The sequence below is a fragment of the Falco biarmicus genome, chromosome 7 (assembly GCF_023638135.1).
Source record: "Falco biarmicus isolate bFalBia1 chromosome 7, bFalBia1.pri, whole genome shotgun sequence".
Taxonomy (NCBI): domain Eukaryota; kingdom Metazoa; phylum Chordata; class Aves; order Falconiformes; family Falconidae; genus Falco; species Falco biarmicus.
In genome coordinates this window covers 69214641-69235378 of record NC_079294.1, presented here as the reverse complement: position 1 = coordinate 69235378, position 20738 = coordinate 69214641, and the positions used below count along the sequence as shown (strand labels likewise).

The following is a 20738-nucleotide window of genomic DNA, read 5'->3' as shown; positions in this document are numbered from 1 at the left end:
TTTACAAAGTTCTCAGCATCAGTTTCTCATGTCTCCCTCCCAGGTTTCCCCAGTAACACTTTCAGTAAGACTTCACGCTGATGACAGGCTGATTGAATCCAAATCAAAGAGACAATGCATTTGACAGCTGGCTCATCATTAATGGTGAATTATTTTAGTGTATGTGAAGGAGTTAATTTAAATGCCAGAAGTAGGAATACGGCCTTATTTCAGCTTCTTTCGTTATTTCTGTTGGCTGCCCTTTCTATCCCTATCCTCCCATAAAGGCAAAAGGCAGGAAGATGGGTGGCCACAGGGAAGCCACTGCACGGGTTAGGGGTTTCCCAAGGCTCAGCAGCACGGAAAGGAGGAATTCCCCCCCCAGGCGGAGGGCAAAGCCTGCCTCAGCACAGGGCAGGGCAGAGGGCTCAGCCCCAGCCCCGATGGTTATTTCACACCATCTAGTGGCACCAGCTCACCGCGCAGCCACAGCCCTGCCGCTTCCCAGCGCCCCGTCACCAGGCAGCAAGGGATTTGCCCCTTGAGCTCACAGAACCATCGAATCGTACAATCATTACGGCTGGAAAAGACTTTTACCATCACTAAGCCCAACCGTTAACGCAGCACAGCCAAGCCCACCACTAAACCACGTCCCCAAGCGCCACATCCACACGTCTTTTAAACACCTCCAGGGACAGCGACCCCCTCGCTTCCCTGGGCAGCCTGGCCCAACACCAAGTTCACAGAAGGCTCCGTTTCTTCAGGCTTCCCCCCCTCCCCCCAATTTCTTCTTCTGTTTGCCACTTACGACATTAGCCATATTCTAAGACATTGCATTTAACTAGTCGGGCAGTAAATAAAAGCAAAACTGTACTTCACCAGCACCCTGACCACACGTTTAACAGGTGCCTGCCTGCCACGCAGAGCTCTCTGCTCAGAGCTTTCTGAAGCAGCTTTTCTTGTCTCCCAGACTAAAGCAAAAAGCCTCCGAAACCATTAAGCAGCACTGCCTGCTCCAGACAGTAGAATAATGCTCTACCTCACGCTTTCTCAGAGTGATTATGATCAAGCCTGCTCTTAGCGAGGTGAACGCTAAGCCTACCAGGGGCCAGCCATTACTGCCTCTGTACAGCTTTTGCTCCAGCTGTGGGCCTCTGACCTGCAGAAAAGATGGTGTTTCTTTAAGACTATAAACCTCTTCATAGACCGCCTGAAAATACATTTATTTATTTATACCTATAGGTATCAACTACAAGCCACAAACAGGCACTCATGTGCCTCGTGTGCTTAAAAAAACGTCCAAAGCTTCAACACCTTTTAATGAGGCAGTCACTCAAAATGGAACCAGCTACCCTTCAAAAGAAATTTGCAGACATGAAAAAAAGATATGTTTTGGACAACCTTAAACGTCCAAGCAGATTCCTTGGTTTAAAGTTCTGAAGTATCCCAAAAGGTGCATTCATTCACAGGCCTTTGCACAAGACACAGTCAAGATGCTGTGGTGCTTACCTTAGGGGCGTGCTAAGCTACAGAAACTAACTAACAAGAATACACTTAGCAAAAGACATTGAATAAATGTATTTATTTAAACGTGTTTGCAGAGTAACACATAGAAAGCTCTCACCATAACTCTGAGCAAATTACCTTTTACCCCTATCTACAGATGTAAAATGTAATTATTTACTTGCAATACAAAATAAAGTAGGTCTGATGTCATCACCATTACTCATCATATCAGTATTCTTGCTTCATTACTATGAAGGTTTGAAGACTGAAGTGTTTTCACAAGCTGACTTACATATTAAATAATCAAAAGAAACTTCTACAAAGAAATCCGTATTACCAAACTGTTGCTATTTATAATAAAATATGAAATGGCATAGAAACACTCTTAAAGTGCGTTACTCCATCTAAATAAATAGCAGCATTTATGCCTCTTCAGAACAGAGGACCTGTCAAGGAAAGGATAAGTGACCAGAACAGAAGTATTTTGAACTATAAAAAGCTGAAAAAAACACGCAAGGCAAAAGCCTTGTCTCATTAGCCTATAAAGATACAGCTTAATAACAAGGGCTTCATACACACAAGACAGGTGTTCTTCAGAAGTCCGGAGGACACAATGGCAGAACCCCCGTACATCTATTTAAGATATACACACCCACACATATGCTTCTTTGGGACTGCACGGAGTATCTCCCATTTAACCATTGCCTAGCACAGGCCATTATATAAAATATAAGCCTGTAGTAATAACAAAGCAATTTTTATCAAGTTTATCACTGGCAGCAGATATTACATCAGTTTGATAAAATCACGAGGTTTCCAACGCAGTACACTAAGTTCATGGTTTTCTTCGCCTAAAAAAAGGAAAGAAAAAAGCCACAAGCAAGTTTCAGTTTTTACACAGCAGCAGTTTTCCATAACAGTAGTCGGTAGCCTATTTACCTATTCTGCTGTATACGCAAGTCTCACATACCTCCCAAGAAATGCAACGACACAAGAAAACAAAGAGCTTATTTATCAGAAACACTTGTATTTTGCTTTCTTTTTTAGGCAGCCGTGAGCATAAAATAAAGTTTTGTTTAAATTATTAAATAAGTGAAAACAAATACAAGCTCCAACTTGCACAAGCGAACTAAAGGATTCGCTACAACGTTACAAGGCTGTAGGAAGGCTGCAAGTAGCAGTAGCCACCCTGAGCACATTCCAGTTTCTAATGAGATGTAATAAAGTACATGCTAACATGACGAAAGGCAGGTATTTGTCACCTAATCTGAAAGGGGGATTACAGAGTTCAGACACTCCAAAACACCCTTTCACCATAGTTCTAAACTTTTTGGATTCCAAATGCAGTAAGTTTAGTAAGTTAGTTGATTTTGGCTTCACAGAAACCTGTTTACCTCTCCAGCCCTCTCTCCCGCCTGTCAACATGTCTTGCAAACCTGCAAATTTTCTGTCCCTGAGCTGAACAGGTGCTAACAGTGCCATGGAAGTCACCTATCCACAAGAGGCCAAATCTGGATATTGATTTCTGTTCTGCAACACCTAGTTTAACAAAACTATCTTATCTGAAGCATTTCATTTGTCACTGAAGCGTTTTGTTACATGTGAGGCTCAAATATCGGCACTAGCCTTACAAACTGCAGGATCATTTGGGCTTTTTGCTAGAAATTGGGACTTCCAATCTGGTAAAGCTTGCATTTATGTGTGTAGCCGCCACTGATCCTGCCACGTTAGGGAATGATAAGACAGCCCGAAGATTCCACTGTTATCTATGCATTTGAAAAAGAGGCAAATTTCTTCCAGCATGACTAAAGCCCATGCTTCCTTAGTAGATGCCTCGACAATTACACAGCAGGTAGCAGCTTTAATATTAGCAATTCAAGTTATATATGTACATATACGCTCAAGTATACCATTAGGGAGTCCCTATGGTTGCCTTAGTTCCCTACTCCATATTGTAACTTTAATTTAAATTTACCTAAACATACAAAAATGAGTATTCTTTACTACACCAGCATCTAATAACAGCTAGGGGACAGAAGAGGGAATACAGCTTAGTACTTTGTCACTGCCACCCCTCACCCTATTCCACTCTGGACCTATCAGGCATCTTACGGTTCCCAGCTTTCTAGCCAAGATAGCACAAGATCAAACTTGACATTCTTCTCACTGCACTAAATGCCAGATTTCTATCCAGAAGACAAGTTAATAATTCTGCTTATCCATCCTGTCACCAGTTTCCAACACTGAATAAGCCTGCTTATCTTACAGTATTACAGAGGTATGCACACCAAATCTAAAGCGGGAAGGGCAGCAAGGTCAAGGGAGGGAAGAAAAAAAAAGTTCTCTCACTGTAGATGTTATCAGGAAAGAGAATGCAATACCCCAGCTACAAAGGAGAGATGCACTTACTTGGGCTGAGCATGATGCTGATATCCAGGTCCAAGAGCTGACCCTGCCCTCATCTCCAGTGCCACAGAACACTGAGAAGACACAGAAAAATCAGTCTCTGTTGCTAACCCCCAGCCCAGCTATCAGCATTACCCCAAACGCTCATCCCGACCAAGCACAAGATGCCCCCCTTCTTCTGTTTTGGCTTACTCTGGTTTCTACATCAGTGCATTCAGAGTCCGCAGCATCCTCGGGTGGTTCAGGATTGGGAGATGATCTTCGCTTTCGACTGCAAGAGGAGTACCCGGAAAGAGTTACAAGCATCACATACTTTAGCAGATTCTTGTACACAAGAGAATGCATTTTATACTTCCTAAATAAATACTTTGCTCTCAGCAGCAGTCCGGCCTTAAAAGCAGCTACAGTATGTATAAACCTCTCCAAGTTACTTTTGCATGATTTCAAAGTTAGATGCGACAACTTCCTGCTCAATCACATTTGGACCTAAAGCGGTTACACAGGCACTGCTGGAGTTATGCATCTCCAGCAGTGTCAGAACCTGAAATTAAGGCCACAACTCACCCAGTTGGAGATTCTTGCTTCAAAGTCTCTATTTCTGTGAACTGCACAGCCTGTCCACCACCTCTGGTTTTGAACACATCACCCTGAAAAGCAAAAGCAATTAACAAGGTACAGTCACTGGGTTAGTACAATAGCTACAGCACTGGTTTTCACAACTGCCATTTCCTTGCAGGTTAGTAGCCAGCAAGCACGTGTGCAAATACAGCATCCCCCCCATTATATATCTTATTATACACAGGACAATAAAGAGCAAACATCATCTACCCTGATGATCATGCAAGACACCCACAGAGCAGTCTAAGACAAAAATTTCTATATGATATTGACAACTAAGTAATACCACTGAACTGACGTCATAGGCTTAGTTTCAACAGTTCCATTCCACAGCATGAACAGGTACGTTGTCAGCTATGCAAGACTTTGCTTTTGGAAACGTCGCTACCTACAAGGTTACCTTACAGAAGTGAAGGCTTTTTTAAAACTTAAAAAGAAAAAAAGGCAATATTGGAAAAATGAACCAAATCACAAAGAGCTCTCAATTTGCCTTAGATAAATACAGTCAGTGTTTTGGGACACAAACATTGCAAGCATTCAAAGCCTAGGCTGTCTCACCAACTTGCTTGTCAGCTGACTACTAGAAATTATGTCCTGGAGCATTCGAGCATCCATCACTGCAGCACGCTCACCCATACCACTAGTGGAAATCAAATAACATGACTCCAACAAGACTGACTCCACAGGAGCAGCTGCAGCCACAAGTCTATGAAGCTTTCGCTACATGTAGATTATTGCATTTTACTAGAGGAAAGAAACCAACTTAATTACTTTCAAGGAATATGGTGACCAAGATAAACGATTACACGCTTGTTTATATGAAGTAACGATAAAGTTCAAGAACAATATTTTCAGACTCTAAAAGCTCCCTTGAATCCAGCTACACAAAACTTTCAAATGAAATCTCTTAGCAGACCGAGTCAAAGGTACCCTTTTGCAAGTCAGTAAGCCTGTAGCACAAATACATTGCCAGAAATAGGTTTTGACAGGATTATCACAAGTTTACGATGAAGGCGTTTGCTTTACCTTAATTAGTTTTGTTTCAATCTCCCCATCAGAGGCTAGCTCCTGGTGCGTCAGCATATACTTGTCACACTTAGCTAGTGCCTTTTCACTTGCAGCCGCTACTGTGATGGCATGAGGGACATGTGGCTGCATGACTGTTTCAGTGGGCAGGTTAGAAGGTGGCTTATGATCTACCCATCTCTCCCCAGCTGAGCGTGACCGTCTGTGTCTGGGACGAACTGGAGGTGCACTCTGATCAGGGTGGAAGAGAATCAGAAGAAATCAACACGCTGTAAATCTTTCAGAGGGAATCATTAGCAGAAGTAAACTGTGCAGGTCTGGTTAAGATGTATCTGTATGAAGATCAAAGCTTCGCTCCTAAAGTGCTTTCAGAGTGAATCCTGAAAGGCACCCTTACCAAGAGCCTTGCATAAAATTATTAATGGATAATTTCCGTGCCAATTCCTACTTCCTGTAATTTTTAGCTAAGTGTTATCCAATCTGTTGCATTCCATACCCAATAAAGATATCCTCCTTGAGGAAACTTTACATTTGGTAATGCCTCTCCAGAGTTTCCAAATCAAAACAGATTGCTATGAACATATTAACCAACCAGAAAAAAAGATAAATTTATGTTTCCATGGATTCATTCATGAAGCAAAATGTATTTGAGGTAGCAAAGCAAGCAGACCAAGCATGAATTTCCAACATCTCTAAAAGGATGCAAGACCCTGTAACACTCCTGAGTAAACAGAGCAGAGAAAGGATCCCCCGTGCTAGTGCTTCTGAACTCAGCTGCTGGAAATCCATGAGAAACGATTGATGTTCATGTGTTTTTATTTTTCGAACGTGAATGCTATTGTCAGTTGCTCAGGAAAATGAGAACATTCTGAGAACTTGTTCAAAAGCCGGTGTCCCTTCAAGATCTTTGAATGGGCTTTTGAAAGAGTATTTGTAGACCCTCTCTGCTACATTTACACACTAGTTTTTGAGATCTCTGAATCCTGGTGAGGTTACACAACCCAAACTTGGGAACACAAATCCCATCTACTGCATTTTCAGGTGATTAGCACCAATTAGGATTTCTTTCACCAGTAGACATGAGATTGGCTGTACCCTTTACAGGCAAGCCTCTTACAAGTCTAAAGCAGCTCTTAAAAATTAAACATATATAGGGGAAGGTGGCTTTTGCCAAAAATCTTCCATAAAAAAATGAATTTCAATACTTCTCCCCACCTTTTAGCGAGCAAGTACTTATTTTTTTGATGTTTTTTTGAAACAGTTCTGCCAAGGTACCTTAGAAGTTATGTTCTAAGGAGAGGGCACACTACCACCGGTCACATTTTACTGTGGCAGAAACCACACCCCTCGCTCTGCTGACATCGATTCATGTATTAGTTAACTAGAACAGCATTTTCTTAAAAGCATCTCCCTTACTTCTAAGGGCCAGCAGGAAATTTCGAGGACACTCTCCAAAATGAATCATGCCATGACAAGCTTTCCTCCTCCCAAGAAGCTCTCTCAAGAAGCGGGGGTTGTACAATTCTCTTTGATTTACCTGAGCCACTGCAACAGTGCTATAACATGACAGACGCCACCGATAAACATTTGCACGCATTAGTTCAATGAAAAAAACCCCAGTCCCCAACCTGTAAGGAAAGCCCCCAGTTTTAACACAGATGTGAAAATTAGGGAAGAGACTATTCAAAGAGAGTTCAAGTTAACAGTCACATGAGTGAGATGTTTGTCCAAGCGCTATTTCCAGTAGACATTTGCAGATATGGCTGATAAGACCACCTTTTAACCTGCCCAAACAGACTACGGTAAATTGCAGGCTGCAAGACAGATTCAAGGAGACAGACACAAGTTAAATCAAAAGGACATTCATAGCTAGAGAAAAAGTCTAGCTAGGTTCAGAGTTCCTTACAAGCACTATCTACATGCCAGCAAGAAATACACACGCTGCTTTTAAGGAGTTTCTAAACATCGAGTTAAGAAGTCAAGAAAGTAAGCAGCGAGACTCAGTTTGGAAACAGTATTGTCCTATGCAAAACACATTTAGGGGAAAGCTCCAGTCTGCATTAGGTATGCTCAATATAAGAGAGCAGCTCTAATGAGGTTTTGAGCCAGACTACACATCACTACATTTAGCTTTTGACAGGAGCAGCACTAACCCTGCAGCATCGATCCTCTTCTACTTCTAGCTCATCTCTATGCCTCGGAACCTCAATGACTCCAGTCCAGCACACCCCTCGCCTTCTGCTTGAGTTCTTATAGTCTCTACTTTGTTCTGGTTCTTGGTGTCTACTCCTTGCATTAGAAGTGCCACCGGTAATCTTGTACGAAGGGGTTTTCTGCTCCCATTCAATAACACAGGATACCACAGAAATGCTGCTACAAGAATTATAATGCCTATGCACCTGCTGGCTGCTCACGAGCTGCTGGCTGTTAGGGACCTGAGTAGTAAGGTTACTAGAAGGCTAGAGAGAACGGGAAAGAAGTTAGTGAACATACAGAACTGTCAATTTGTAAGGCAATAAAACAATGAACACTGACAATGTGCAAAGTGCCAATTCAGCTATTCAAGCTTAAAGTTTTGGAGAGGTATTGTGTTGCAGTGACAGCATTAAGAATCGGGTATTCTTCCAGCACCAGTAGCCTTAGAAGGTAGAAGCACGAATAAAGATCACCGACTGATAAATACAACAAGAGACAAAGAATTCAAAGCAAGTTTAAGTTACCTAGATTCTGTGCTTGGGAACTAATTTCTAGCCACTAAAAATAAGTAGCCTGCACTTTAGTTTGCTCTTCTAAATATGCTTTTCCCTAAATCAGGAGGTGTTTCAAAGGCCACTTACTGGTACTGGTGAAGGAGACACTGATCTCTGAACAGGCTTCTCTCTGTCTCTCTCCCGCGAAGGCCTCTCTGGCTTTTCATTTTTTGGTTCAGTAACAATGGCCTTCAGTTGCTTCAGTTTTTCATCTTTCACCCAAAGTTTGTTCTGCATTTCCAGCTGCTTTGCTGCTACACGACGCTCCTACAAAGACAAGCAAGGAAAAGTGTGAAGTACCTTACACAAAAGCACAAATAAGTGTGCTGAAAGTTTGAAGAGAATTGTATATTCCACATGGAACGAAATTCCTCCCCACTGAGATAGAAGCTGTTGGAAATAACCACACATCAAGCTAAAGAAAGACTTCCCAGATTATAAAATAATACCATGTTTAATGCCACAATCATTTTGCTTCCTAATTTATGACAAATGGGAACATGTCTAACCAGTTTTATCAATGATCTTGTAGTAGTAAACGGTCCTGCAGTAGTAAAAGGTAATCCTGCAGATTTCCTTCCCTTATCACTTGTCAAGTGCATAGCTGAATAGGAGTTTACATGAGGATAAACGGGAAATTCTGACAGTAGGCTTCCAGAGACAACTGACAGAAGAGAATCACTCCTTAGAGTGCCACAAACCCAAAAGAACAAATTCTACGTATTGAAGTGACACAGTGCTTAAGAGAGCTGCTCTAGCTGCATCAGAAGTCCTTGATGAATTTATCATACCTTACTACATTTATAAAAAGTTAAGTTCAAAATGTCCGTTAAGCCCATAATTAAAAGCTGAACATCTCCATTCTTAACGTTACTACTGTATAAAAACACTCAGGACAAACAAGCTGTCCAGCTTCCCCCAGCACTGCTCCATTACTCATTTCTAATGGATATGGCAGTACACTTACACACTCCTTCTCCCATTTCATGGCTGTTTCTGCCACCACGCCTTGCAATCGTGCCTCCAGCCGACGCTTGTCGGAAGCCTGACGTTGCAATTTCTGGCTCTTGCTTTCTAGTTCTTGCTGAAGATTACGCTTGTCATCTTCATAAATTGTGGTAGTTTTCTCCAAAATCTCAATCTGGAGGAAGAGAGGAAGGAATTGGCTATGCTGCTTAGAAGCGCAACCGTCTAAGCCCAGAATTGCTAGTTATATCTGACTTAACATATACTAGAATATATTAGCTGATGTACAAATATATCCAGGTAAATAGTCCACACTGCAAACAGTTTAAGAGATTTTACAACTTTTTTATAAGTTGTCCTTCTTAATGTTCTAAGAAAATCCTCACCTCGTAAGAAAGCCAAAAAGCTAAGTGTTCAGTAAAGCTCCCCTAAAAATACTACTTTTTTTTAGAATGATTTTAGAAACAAAATCTTGTTTCTAATATTCATCTTGTAAGCAACTTCTGATGTCAAGAAGCTTGCCAAACAGTACATAGAAAATACATTTTGTGCTTAGCTTTAGACAAGGAAAAAACTGACCTTGTATTCCAGAGTTTTAATTTTCTTCTCCAGGCGTTCTAGCTCCATTTTCTGTCCTGCTATTGTTTTTTCTTTTTCAGACAGTTTTCCTTGAATATAGTTTTCCTTGGATACAACACTGGAGTCAAATTCTTGTAGCGCTGTTTTAAATGCAAGCACTGCAAGAGAATTGATATATTTCATCTTCTCACTGCATCTCTGCAATATCAAAAGCAGTTCTGTTTTTATCCTATCAGTTTTACACTACCAGCTATTTCATTACCTCAGAAAAGGTTTTTTAAATGATCAGTCTAGACAACATACTTTTGTGTTGGTAAAGAGATGCTTTGAGTAGTAATAATGACACAAAATATCTAGCTCTGCACTAATGTTCAAATTCTTACCATTTTTGCCAAACTCCTTTAACAACATTTGTCGCATTTTATGGCGTTTTTCCAGGACTTCAATAAGCCTTGGAAGTGTTTGATCATCATTAACATCCAATAATTCACATGAAGGCAACGGTGGAAAGTTCTGCAAAAACATTTCTGTAACAGATTGCTCTTCTGTTTCTGTAAGATTTAGAGCCAAGAAAGTCTGTCAGCAAGCTACAGAACAGAAAAATCCCATTTGACAATGCTCAGTCACAGATCATTCATTCCACAGTATCACGAAGCAGACAGAACTTAAAATAATTAATGAGAACTAGACGTTTTCAGCAGAGATGACAGTCTTGAGAAAAAAATTAAAGGTGACGTTCTCAATTCATTGCTTTATAATAGCTCCAGGCAACTCCCGATTTCTAAAGTAGGCGTTAAGCATTCAAAAACATCAAAGCACCATCCTCAGCACAACTTCCTTTCAGGAGCTGCATTAACAGGACCATGAATTCAACTGATCTCCAATAAGAAAGAATCACTTTGAGACTTACCCAGGCAGGCAACACTGCAGTATGAGCAGAGCAGTACCAGCTGCAGAGAAGGCTCACAACCAACAGTTAAGTGAAGTTCCTTTTGCACATTCAAGCCTCAAATAATTTGTTTCAAAATACCTTACAGGAAAAAACCCCTGTGCTGTAATCACCTAGCATTCCAGTATTTACCTCCATTTTTCGGGCCACCCCGCAGCTCCAATTTCTGCGAGAGCTCCTCCCTGAAGGCCTGATTCCTAAAGCGCCGGCCCGGCGTTAAACCACAGAGTGGTCTGTCCACAGGTCTGGCAACTTCCACTTCCTGGGTCATTTCTGCAAAGCGCATGACTTGCTACAAAAGAACAAAACCAAGTTTAACAAAACTAACCAGACGCAGTCCAATGTAAGTTTAAAAGTGATATTTTAGGTCAATAAAAGTGTTAGAGAAGACATTATCAAGCTATAATCTCTGGTAGTTTCCAACTAGATAGCTTGGGATTCTGAAGTGGAGCATCCAGAAACTTTCCCAGTAAAACCTCCCCAACTTCAGCCCCGAAGGAACTGTGAAACAGACTGTGCAGACAGCTGAAGTTTCTGCAAGTGCTGTCACAGGAGGGATTAAGCACCTAAATAGGACTATTTGGACCTCTGTAAATAAGAGAAACCTTTCTTATTTTACAAGCAGCAGTTGTACTTTTTAAGAATAAAACCCAAGACTTGTAGGGCACATTTGCCCTACAATATTATACTTGATTATCTGAAGTGCACAAGCAACAAAGATTATCATTCCTCTCATCTACTAAAGTACAAGAATTCAGTGACAAACAAACGAAAAAAAAAAAAAAAAAAAAGGAGGGAATGAGGCAAGATCTGCAAGAAAGTTACCAAGCTTTCCTCGTAGTCCTCAGCTTTAGGATTAACGCACACAATCATACGCACTTTTCCTTCACCATCAAAGTAGTTCTTGAAGAGATGAGTCAGTTTGGAATCTCTGTATGGAACCATCTTAAAATAAAGCACACGAAAGATCTAGTAAGCTTTCATTACACCAGATCATCATCAGAAGACAATTAGATAATGGGCTGCATACCTTATTTGTTCCATACATCTGGTTTTCCCGCAGAACTTCAATACATGTTCTTAAAGTCATTAATGACTGATTAATATTACCTTAAAAAAAACCCACAACACAAAAAATTCTGTAAGCAGCCATTTGGATCATGTTCCCAAATTACTTAGCAGTTTACTCAAGAACAAATTGCTTGGACTTAAGTTGTATTTGTTACAGATAACTGCTTTAATGAACTGAAGCATCAGAATAAGTGCTACTAAAAACTTCCAGTTTCCAAACTGGAGGATTTGAGATCATCAAATCAGACAACTGAACACTGTAACAGAACACGTCAGTTCTTCCTATGATAGTCTTTAATACGAGCACGTAGAATTACCAGGCTGTCCAAAGGTGGTACATACCTGCTTCTCGCAGCCTGTTCCCTTCAGCTTTTGTTCTATTTGTTCTTTCACTTCCAGCCAGATCAACTAAAGACAGCTGGCTTAAAGTGATTTGTTCTTTCTCCTGTTAAAGAAAACAAATTATGTTAGGCTAATGATTAGCTCTATGTTCCTTCCAATAGAGTAAAGGGAACACCCCCTGCCCCCCAAACCTAAACCAGCATGCACACTTAAAAATAATGCGCGTTGTGCCTTTCATTTAAAGTCTGACTGCATTTTTACAGCCCTTAATGTAAGAAGCTGTGCACCAACGGCTTTTCTTGTAAGTTTCGCAGATCCCTTGTCTTGGGCCACAAGTTATGTCTGCACTCATTCAGATTCTCCAAGTTTTAGATCTTAAATAGTTTTTGCTCAAAAGCAGCAGAGGCTAAAACCTAAAGGAATAAGCAGCTTCACCCGCCATTTAATGCCCCATTTTCATTATGAAAAGATCAATTCTGAGAAAGACTCAAAAATTTAAATAATTTTAACTTCTGCCAAAGTGAAATTTCTAACCCTCAAGACACAGTAACTGTTTCAGTAGGCCATGCTGTCAGGTTCACCACCTTTTCTAACCTAAATATACATGCTTAACACACACAGCTCTCCTTTAACAGCCGGCCCCACAATTCACCTGTAGCACGTTATCTCCATCTGCATCCAGGGGTGCCTGAGCCAACTTGATTATAAAAACACCATGAGAGCGACTAGATTCTCGATTCAGCTGAGTGTGTGCAATACGCCTCTTCTTTTGACCTGTTCAGAAGAAAAATAATCCCTCCAAAAACCTGTTTTATTTAACAAACTTGCCACCTGGCAAAGACCAATCTGCTTTCAGCATGATAGTGTGAAGAATTACATATCTGTACCAAATTTAAGTAGTTAATTTGAAGATTTACCTCTCCAAAACACTTCAAAAGCTTCTTCTGTAGATTTCACCTCTACTTCTGTGCATCCTGTGACATACATGTTGTGATTCTGGTCTTCGCGAAGCATTTTGGACTGTGGAGGTCTTAAAAGACAAAGGGCAAATGAAAGAAAAAAAAGCCAACAATAAAACTGAGTGGAGTTTTTTGTACAACAATGCATGCCATGCAAATTTTTTTTTGTTTAAGTACAAAATTCAGAATGAATATGTCAATTATCCATACAGCAGATGGAAGAGGAAGTGCAGGTACACGGACACATACTCAGCCAAGATTAGTTACACTTCAGCTACTGCTTTAATTTAGAAGCTACATTTAATTGCAATTCTTACTGGAAATTATGGGTTTGGATGGCAGCTACTGTTTTTCTACATGCATACAGAAGCAAGATGGCTTCAACAGTGTTCTATATTTGCTAGTAAAGCAAGAAGAGAGAGGGAGTTAGTGTCTTTTCTGCTTCTACTAAAAACTTCACTTTTCAATATTGGGAATACTATGCTCATGCACATACATAAAGTCACCATTTCGCACAGGAGTGTTGCAATTGTTCCACCTACCAAAAAACCAGGGTTAAAAAAAAATTAAGTCATTTAGCTCGCGTCTACAATCTTTTCACATATACACTGTAGCTTCCATAAACAGAAATAATCCAAGGTTCCTCATCAGCTGATTTTTGGGTATAAGCACAAACACTAAACCAAATAATTTTACTTTTCTTTAAAAAGCATTCACAGGTATTCAAACCCCTTTTCAAATCAGTACCCTGGAGACAGCTCTTGACATTTCAGAGACAGAGCATGGTTTGCTCTAGTCTTTGCAAATCATCCAGTTCTTTAACACATGTGCTGATGGACAGGCATAGGGCTTTCTTTAATGGATTTAGAGTTTTTTTAAAAAATCTATTCAAAGTCTCATCTGCAGACTTTTTTCTGTCTCAAGATTTACCAATTTTAGACATCAGCCAAATACACACCTTTCTAAAAAATACCCAGAATTTCATTTACGAGACAATTCACTTCTGTTTTCATGGAAACTACTGACATAAGTGAAATAATAGGCAAATTTGCATTAGCTATAAAGCAACAAGAAAACAGCAGCTTTCACCCAATACACTGTTTCCAGGACAAATAATGTCAGCTGTGGAACAGCTTACTCTTCAAGCTATAGTCGCTCTAAGAACAGTACTCACAGAAAAGCATGAACAGACTTAGAATCTCAGTGGGATACAGTAACACAACACACTCCCTAACAAATAAAATATTTGCTTATTAATCTCCCATTATAACGAGGAAGGGAGCATCAAGTCTTAGCAGCAACAAAACCACCACCAGTACTGGGCACACTTAAATACTATAGTCTGGACCCCTTTGCCACCACCTTTTTCACGTGGCTTGTTTAAGTGATTCCCATGAATTGAACTAGACTTGCCAAGATTACAGCTGCAAAGACATATTGCAGTTCCTACAAAAGTGTAACTGAAGTAGCAGTAACGGTATTCATAACACTAACTTTGGTTTTATAGGCTCAAAGGGAGCTTCCTCCAGCAGGTCATATATGTAGTTGTTGTAGATCTCGATATAGGAGACAAAGACACTGTAGACATTATCTTCATCAACCTCTTCCACTTTGCAGTGATCTTGAACATTGATCATATCAGCAAATTCTGGATCTATTTGTCGCCTGTTAAACACACACAGTAAGCGATTGCAGCATCCACAGACAGCTAACACATCAGACAGAGACCACACAGTTAAAAAGCAAATCTACGTACAGATAGTATGATGTGAGTATAGAAATGCTCACACTAGCATTCTACAATTCACACCACAATCAGTCACATTACATTAAAAAAAAGCATTCTGAAAAGTTTAAGCAGATGAAGTTTCATCTGACACCACCGTACTCTGCTGCAGTAAGAAATGCCTCGCAAAATTCCTGCACAGTCAACACTTCTATCCTCCACTCAGCAATCTCACTATTTCACAAAATATCCAAGTTTAACTTCACAGTACTCCTACTCAAAGTCACAGCACTTTACTCATGGGTTAACTGGTACAAAAAATAGACTCCCGTTGCCTGATTTTAAGTCTTCCAATCTAAATACTTAACCATCCGATTGCTCAAACCACATGAAATATACTAACTTTCCATTAATATTTTTCTTTATTTTTTTCAAGGGAAGGATAAAGAGACCATGATTAAGCTAAAACCAAAACAACAGAGTAACATTTATATTAATTAAATTCATTCTGCCTGTTAACAATAGTTACTTACTTGCCAGATGGAATTTTTGGAACAGGCATGGCATCTCTTTTCTGGCGCTCTAATAGAGCATCTACTTCACACTGAACATCCACACCATTCTTGTCATCAAGCTTAAAAACCTGGAGTAGTGAATATATTTGGACAATATAATGACAAAAACTAGAGAACAGAAGGTGTTGGCCAGCAAAACAAATTAGTTGATTAAGCTGTCTGGCGACTAACAAATACCATGCCCCTCACTAACACTTGATCTGCTGGCTAATGCAAAGTAGATCTGACAGAAAACAGATATTTCCAAGAAAACAACATTTTGCAGAAGCTACCAAGCTAGTATGCTACCAAGGAAAAGACTTCCGGTATTATTTCAAATATATTTAGATACCAAAAATCCAGAGATGTTTGACCATGAGGAAAGCCTTGCATCTCCTGTATTATTTTAGATATGGTTTCCTTTGGCTTTTGTATCTTTGGCTAGATCTCATTCCCTAACTCAAAAAAAACCCCAAAAAACCAAGAGAGGAAGCTTCCACAGTAGTTAATTAAAGAATGAGCAACAATTATAAGGATAGCCAAACCATACATCTTCACAAAATGTCCATCCTAGCTACTATGCCTGTGTCCTTGGCCCTGCTCTTCAAATCTCAAGGGGGTGGGTTCTGTTTGGTTGAAGTGCTCCAGCCATATGAGTAGACAGGAGATAAACACTTTGAACAGAACATTTTATCTAGTGGTTTTAGGCTGTTATAAGCAACAGCATGGAGAATTCACTGCAAGACTACTCACAAATCGCTTGGCCTGGAATGGTCCTATGCTGTTGAAGATCATATCCAAACACCGTGGGAGGAGCCCTCCATCACCAGGAGAACCCGTCATGGTGTGAGTTTTCCCGCTGCCTGTCACACCATATGTAAAAAGGAGACCTAGGAGGGACAGGAGATTTATGTAATCATGCTCGCTGTCTCAAAGAAAAGCTCAGTTATAATCACATGCCCTGTCTTTCCTGGGTCAAACATATTTGGAAAAAAACAATGACTCCTTTTGAACAATTAACAGTAAACCATTCCAGCCCATCAAAAGCCACTGCCGTTGCTAGTGTTTGCATCTATCACCAATAGTCGCTTCAACTACAGCTGACAGTAGCTATCATCCTCTCTGGGGAGACTGCATTTGGAAGCCAAAAAATGGAAGGAATTCGCCAAGTCCCAGGTGTAGAGGGCTGATTTGTTACGACTGTTACTCAGGAGTCTGACATAAGCCAGATATTTCAAGGACCATGATATCAAACCCTACATAGTGATTACTGTAGTCAGTCTTTAGGTGGTAATCATCACTTTCTGCAGAAAAAAAGCTTCTCCAGTTAATGGCGTACAAAAAGATTAAACCGTGACACAAGTAACATTCGAGTCATAATGAAGGTAAATAGGTTTAAAAGTAATGAAAGGCAAGAAGAGCTTCCAAGGATGTTGTACAGGGGAGCTGAACCACAACCTTCCATTGCAAACAAGATACACGTTTTTAGTTAGACAAGCTAAGAAACCTTGAAAGACATGAAATCATAGCAATATAAGAAACTGTACAGTAGAGGTGCAGAGAAGTCGTAGAGAACAAAATTGCTTACCATTTTTCCCATGAATGAGATCTTCCACTAGAGGTTTAGCCACCACGTCAAAAAGCTCCTTCTGAGCAACAAGGGTGCCAAACACTTCTTTAAATGAATATTGCGTCTGAAGAAGAGAAGATACATCATCCTAAACCTTAAGTTTGCCTGTCCAGAAGTCCATTGCTTCATCCATTAGAACTGCTTTCTATCGGTTTACCAGAATGATAAAAGATTCTGCTTTAGGATTATACCAGTGTTTGAACCTGGGCAGTTGCTCCAATTTAACTATTCTGAGAATAAGATGTGTATAAAGAAGAGCAACAACAGTCTCATTTTCACAGAGGTTAAGTCCAGAAATAACCAAAACAATCACAAAGCCCAGTTACTAGAGAATATCACAATTTACAGTTTCAAGCTCAAATTTATTTGAGCTCCTACCATAAAATACGCAAGCATTGAGCAAACGGACACCTACAATGGCCAAAGTCAAGTTGTTACGGCATTTAATCATTTTGTTTTAAGCTTGTGTCTTTTTCCAGTCTAGCCTCAATTTCCAGTCATAGGTTTTCAATATGCTTTTTTTTGGGATAAATTTAATCACTTTTCAATCAAAACACCTACTTATGTAAATATTTGAATTTCAAGGTTCTGAGCAAAGGTTTGTTTACCAAATTTTTAGTCAATCTTTGCTTATTTTATTTAAGCCTCACTTTGTATACACAGCCTACAGCTCGGCCCCCGTCCTATACTATAAATAGGGAAACACTGCTTTTTGCCCGACTTCAACCGTTATTTCATCCGTGTCTGGCTTAGCTTAGAGCTGGTGCCTTTCAATCAGTCCTACATGAAGAAGTCCTTCACTCTAAATATTCGCCAGGTTTGCTTTTGCTCCTTTTACCCTCTTCCTCCACCTTGTAGAAGAAGCCTCTTCATATATGAACAATATACTTGATGGCTAAGGAAATGGTGCCTTTTTGCTCTAGATGGGTTTCTGGTTTTGAAAACCCACTTTTCTGAAAGCACAAACCAATTTGCACCCTGCAAGAGACACTGCAAGCCAGGGGAAAACATCGACCGCAGGGAAAAGGCGCCCAGTCCCCGCTTCCAGGCTGGAAGGCAGCCCCTTAGCTGAGCACTGCCCCACGGTGGGCACACGCGTGGATACGGGGCCCCACCGACCCCCAGGCCGTTACCTCCCGGTACTCCCCGTTGCGGAATATCCTGTATCTGTCGGGCGGGTGGATCTGCACGGTGGTCTCGTTGATCACCTCGATGCAGCCCTCCTGGTCCGGGCCGCTGAGCGGCCGCACCCTGCAGTACACCTGCGGGGAGAGGGCGGGCAGCGGGGGGACCGGGCCCGTCACCCCTCAGCGCAGCCCCGGGGGGCGGCGGCGGCGAGCCCAGCCCCCAGGGCCCCCTCCCCGGTGCTCCGGCGCCGCCGGGCCCCGCGCCCCCGCACTCACCCCCACCGGGTCCTTCAGGCTGGGGTGGGACGGCTTCTTCGGCGCCGGGCGCCGCGGCGTCCTGGCTCTACTGGGAGAAGGGGGAGGCGTGAGAGGCGGCCCCGGGCCAGGCCAGGCCGGGCCGGGCCGGGCCGAGCCGGGCGTGTGGGGGAAGCGACTTACACCGCCTTCATGCCGCGTGTGGCCGGGTATCACGATCGAGACGGTCGCGCCCGAGGCAGACGCCACCGCCCGGGCTCCGCGCTGCCTCCAACGAGCGGCCCGCGCGCGCGCGGAGATTCAAATGCAACGTATCAGCGCTCGCAGCCCCGCCGACGTCATCACGCCGCGCGCTGTCGCTGTACGGCGCCGCCGGCCGCCAGCGTTGCCACGGCGACGCCAACGGGCGCGGCCCGGAGCGCCAGCGCCCCCCGGTGGGCCCGGCGGACCCGCACTCGCGGCACGGCGGGACCCGCGCCCGGCGGGAGTGGCCGGAGCCCCGGGGCCTCGCTGAGGCCTGCTGCCATCCCCGGGGGCCGCGCTGGGGGCACTGCCGCCCGGGCGGGCCCAGGGCCGGGCCCGCAGGCTGGGGGCGCGGCGCTGCCGCAGGGAGAAGGCTGAAGCAGCCGCGGGGGCTCTGGGTGCCCCGCGGGGCAGCGGGAAGGCGACCTCCACCCCCGGGGCTGCTTTTCCACCCTCTGCTCGCCTGAGGCAGCTGGGGGCAGCGGGTGGCTGCGGTGCCGGGCCCGGGCTCCAGGCCCGGCCAGGCCACGGCAGCCCCCGCCCGGGAGGCCCGGGATGTGTCTGGTCTCGTATTTGTTTTATCAGCTCGGTTCAAGTAAAGGCTGAGGCTCGGGGAATGCGCTGTAACCCGGCAATTCTGCTGTGCCAGGCCCTCCCTGTTGCAAAGCCGCTACCTGCCTGGAGGTAAATTAGTTAATTCCTGTAGGAGATGCTTAGCGGTGGAAAACAAAGCCTGGAATGTGAAGTTTAGACACCCATGAAAAACCCGGCCAAACAAGTCTATTGAAAGACCTAACTTCCAGACAAGGAAATGCATTTCTAATTCCAGTGGGGAAACTGGGGTGAAGGGTGAAGTAACTGGGGTGTTAACCCTGGGTAGCAGTTCTAGAGGTGTCCAGCGGGTTGAACTCCTCTCTTAAATCACAGACTCCAGTCAAGTCTCAGTTTTAGTGCAAGTTAACCAAATCAAGTAAGCTTATCCTCTTAAGGGAAAAAAAAAAAAAAAAAAAAAAAAGAAGAAAGAAGATCCAGAGAAATCCCAACCCTTTTATTCTTTACTGTGACTGCTATCAGGAGAAGCCAGTGTCCTGGGCCAACCTTAATTTTTGAACAGTGTTTTAAAATACACTGAAACGGAAGAATTTCTTAAGTTCTCATAACATATCAAGGATACAAATGGTCAAGATCAAACGGACCTCCCCAGGAGCAGAAACAGAGACCCACGTGCAGTCCCACTGCCACGGAGCGCCTCGCAAGGCATGACCATCCTCACCCTGCACCCTGAAACTGCTAAGGTGGGGCTGCCACCCTAAAAACCAGACTGAATTCCCAAACAGTGTCTGAAGCTGCACTTCCCACAGCAAAAAACTCCACTCACACTTCCGCTGACTGCCACAGCAGCGGCTTGCTTCTCGTGGATCCCAGACCACTTAGGACTTAAATGAAACCCAGCATACTGATACCCACCTGGAAAATGATACACGCAGGATGGATGATAGGACGGTTCAGTGTCATCGCAGGAGGAGAGGCGTTTTAACAAGCAAGCTAACGATTCGCACACGGGTGCCTTTCCCAAGACTGAAGGTACAGCCAGTCAGACAACAACGCCTGCCTCGACTGGGGAGCTGTTCCGGAAGACAGTCCTAACTCCTGCTACAGTCATGTTCATACCCTCATTCCAGTTTATTTAAAGCCACATTGTGTGTTATAGTTTTCTGGAAACAGACGTGTATTTTGGATTAAGCGTTATTCAGGAATATTCAGATTCACCTTTTACCTTAACCAAGGGAACCTGATAGACCTAAAAATCTGCTGTATCTGCACAGTTCATCAGCGCAGTAAAATCTGCCTGGCTGAAGAGGAGATAAGTGATGATCTCTGGGATTTGGTCATAAAGTTAATGGGTTTGTTTGGGATTTGCTCCAGACTGGGCACAGACACACACTGAAACAACGTGTTTCAACAAATAAATATCCTGTATTATTTATTTGTAACAATTTGACACAGAATTTTTATTTCTTTATGTGAATAAAATTTAGTACATTGAGTAGA

At 42.6% G+C, this 20738-nt stretch overlaps 1 protein-coding gene across 5 annotated transcripts; it reads right to left on the bottom strand.

Annotated features, from left to right (window-relative positions):
- Positions 1–1546: 1546 nt before the first annotated feature.
- On the bottom strand, positions 1547–18764 carry KIF23 (kinesin family member 23). Of its 5 annotated transcripts, XM_056346879.1 has the most exons (24): positions 18627–18744; positions 18465–18534; positions 18195–18323; positions 17020–17125; positions 16185–16321; positions 15411–15520; positions 14646–14816; positions 13648–13689; positions 13110–13222; positions 12845–12966; positions 12193–12295; positions 11810–11889; positions 11605–11724; positions 10912–11071; positions 10214–10381; positions 9831–9988; positions 9253–9426; positions 8379–8552; positions 7689–7994; positions 5536–5766; positions 4456–4538; positions 4084–4162; positions 3895–3965; positions 1547–2336 (listed from the first exon to the last, which is right to left on the bottom strand). In XM_056346879.1, exons 1-24 carry the CDS (start codon positions 18635–18637, stop codon positions 2321–2323), a joined length of 2934 nt encoding a protein of 977 aa, XP_056202854.1. In that variant the 5' UTR covers positions 18638–18744; the 3' UTR covers positions 1547–2320. The 5 variants fall into 5 exon arrangements, with proteins under 5 accessions (XP_056202854.1, XP_056202851.1, XP_056202850.1 ...); XM_056346876.1 differs by lacking the exon at positions 7689–7994 and having other exon boundaries at positions 8373–8552; positions 18465–18531; positions 18627–18764; XM_056346875.1 differs by lacking the exon at positions 7689–7994 and having other exon boundaries at positions 8373–8552; positions 18627–18741.
- Positions 18765–20738: the final 1974 nt, after the last annotated feature.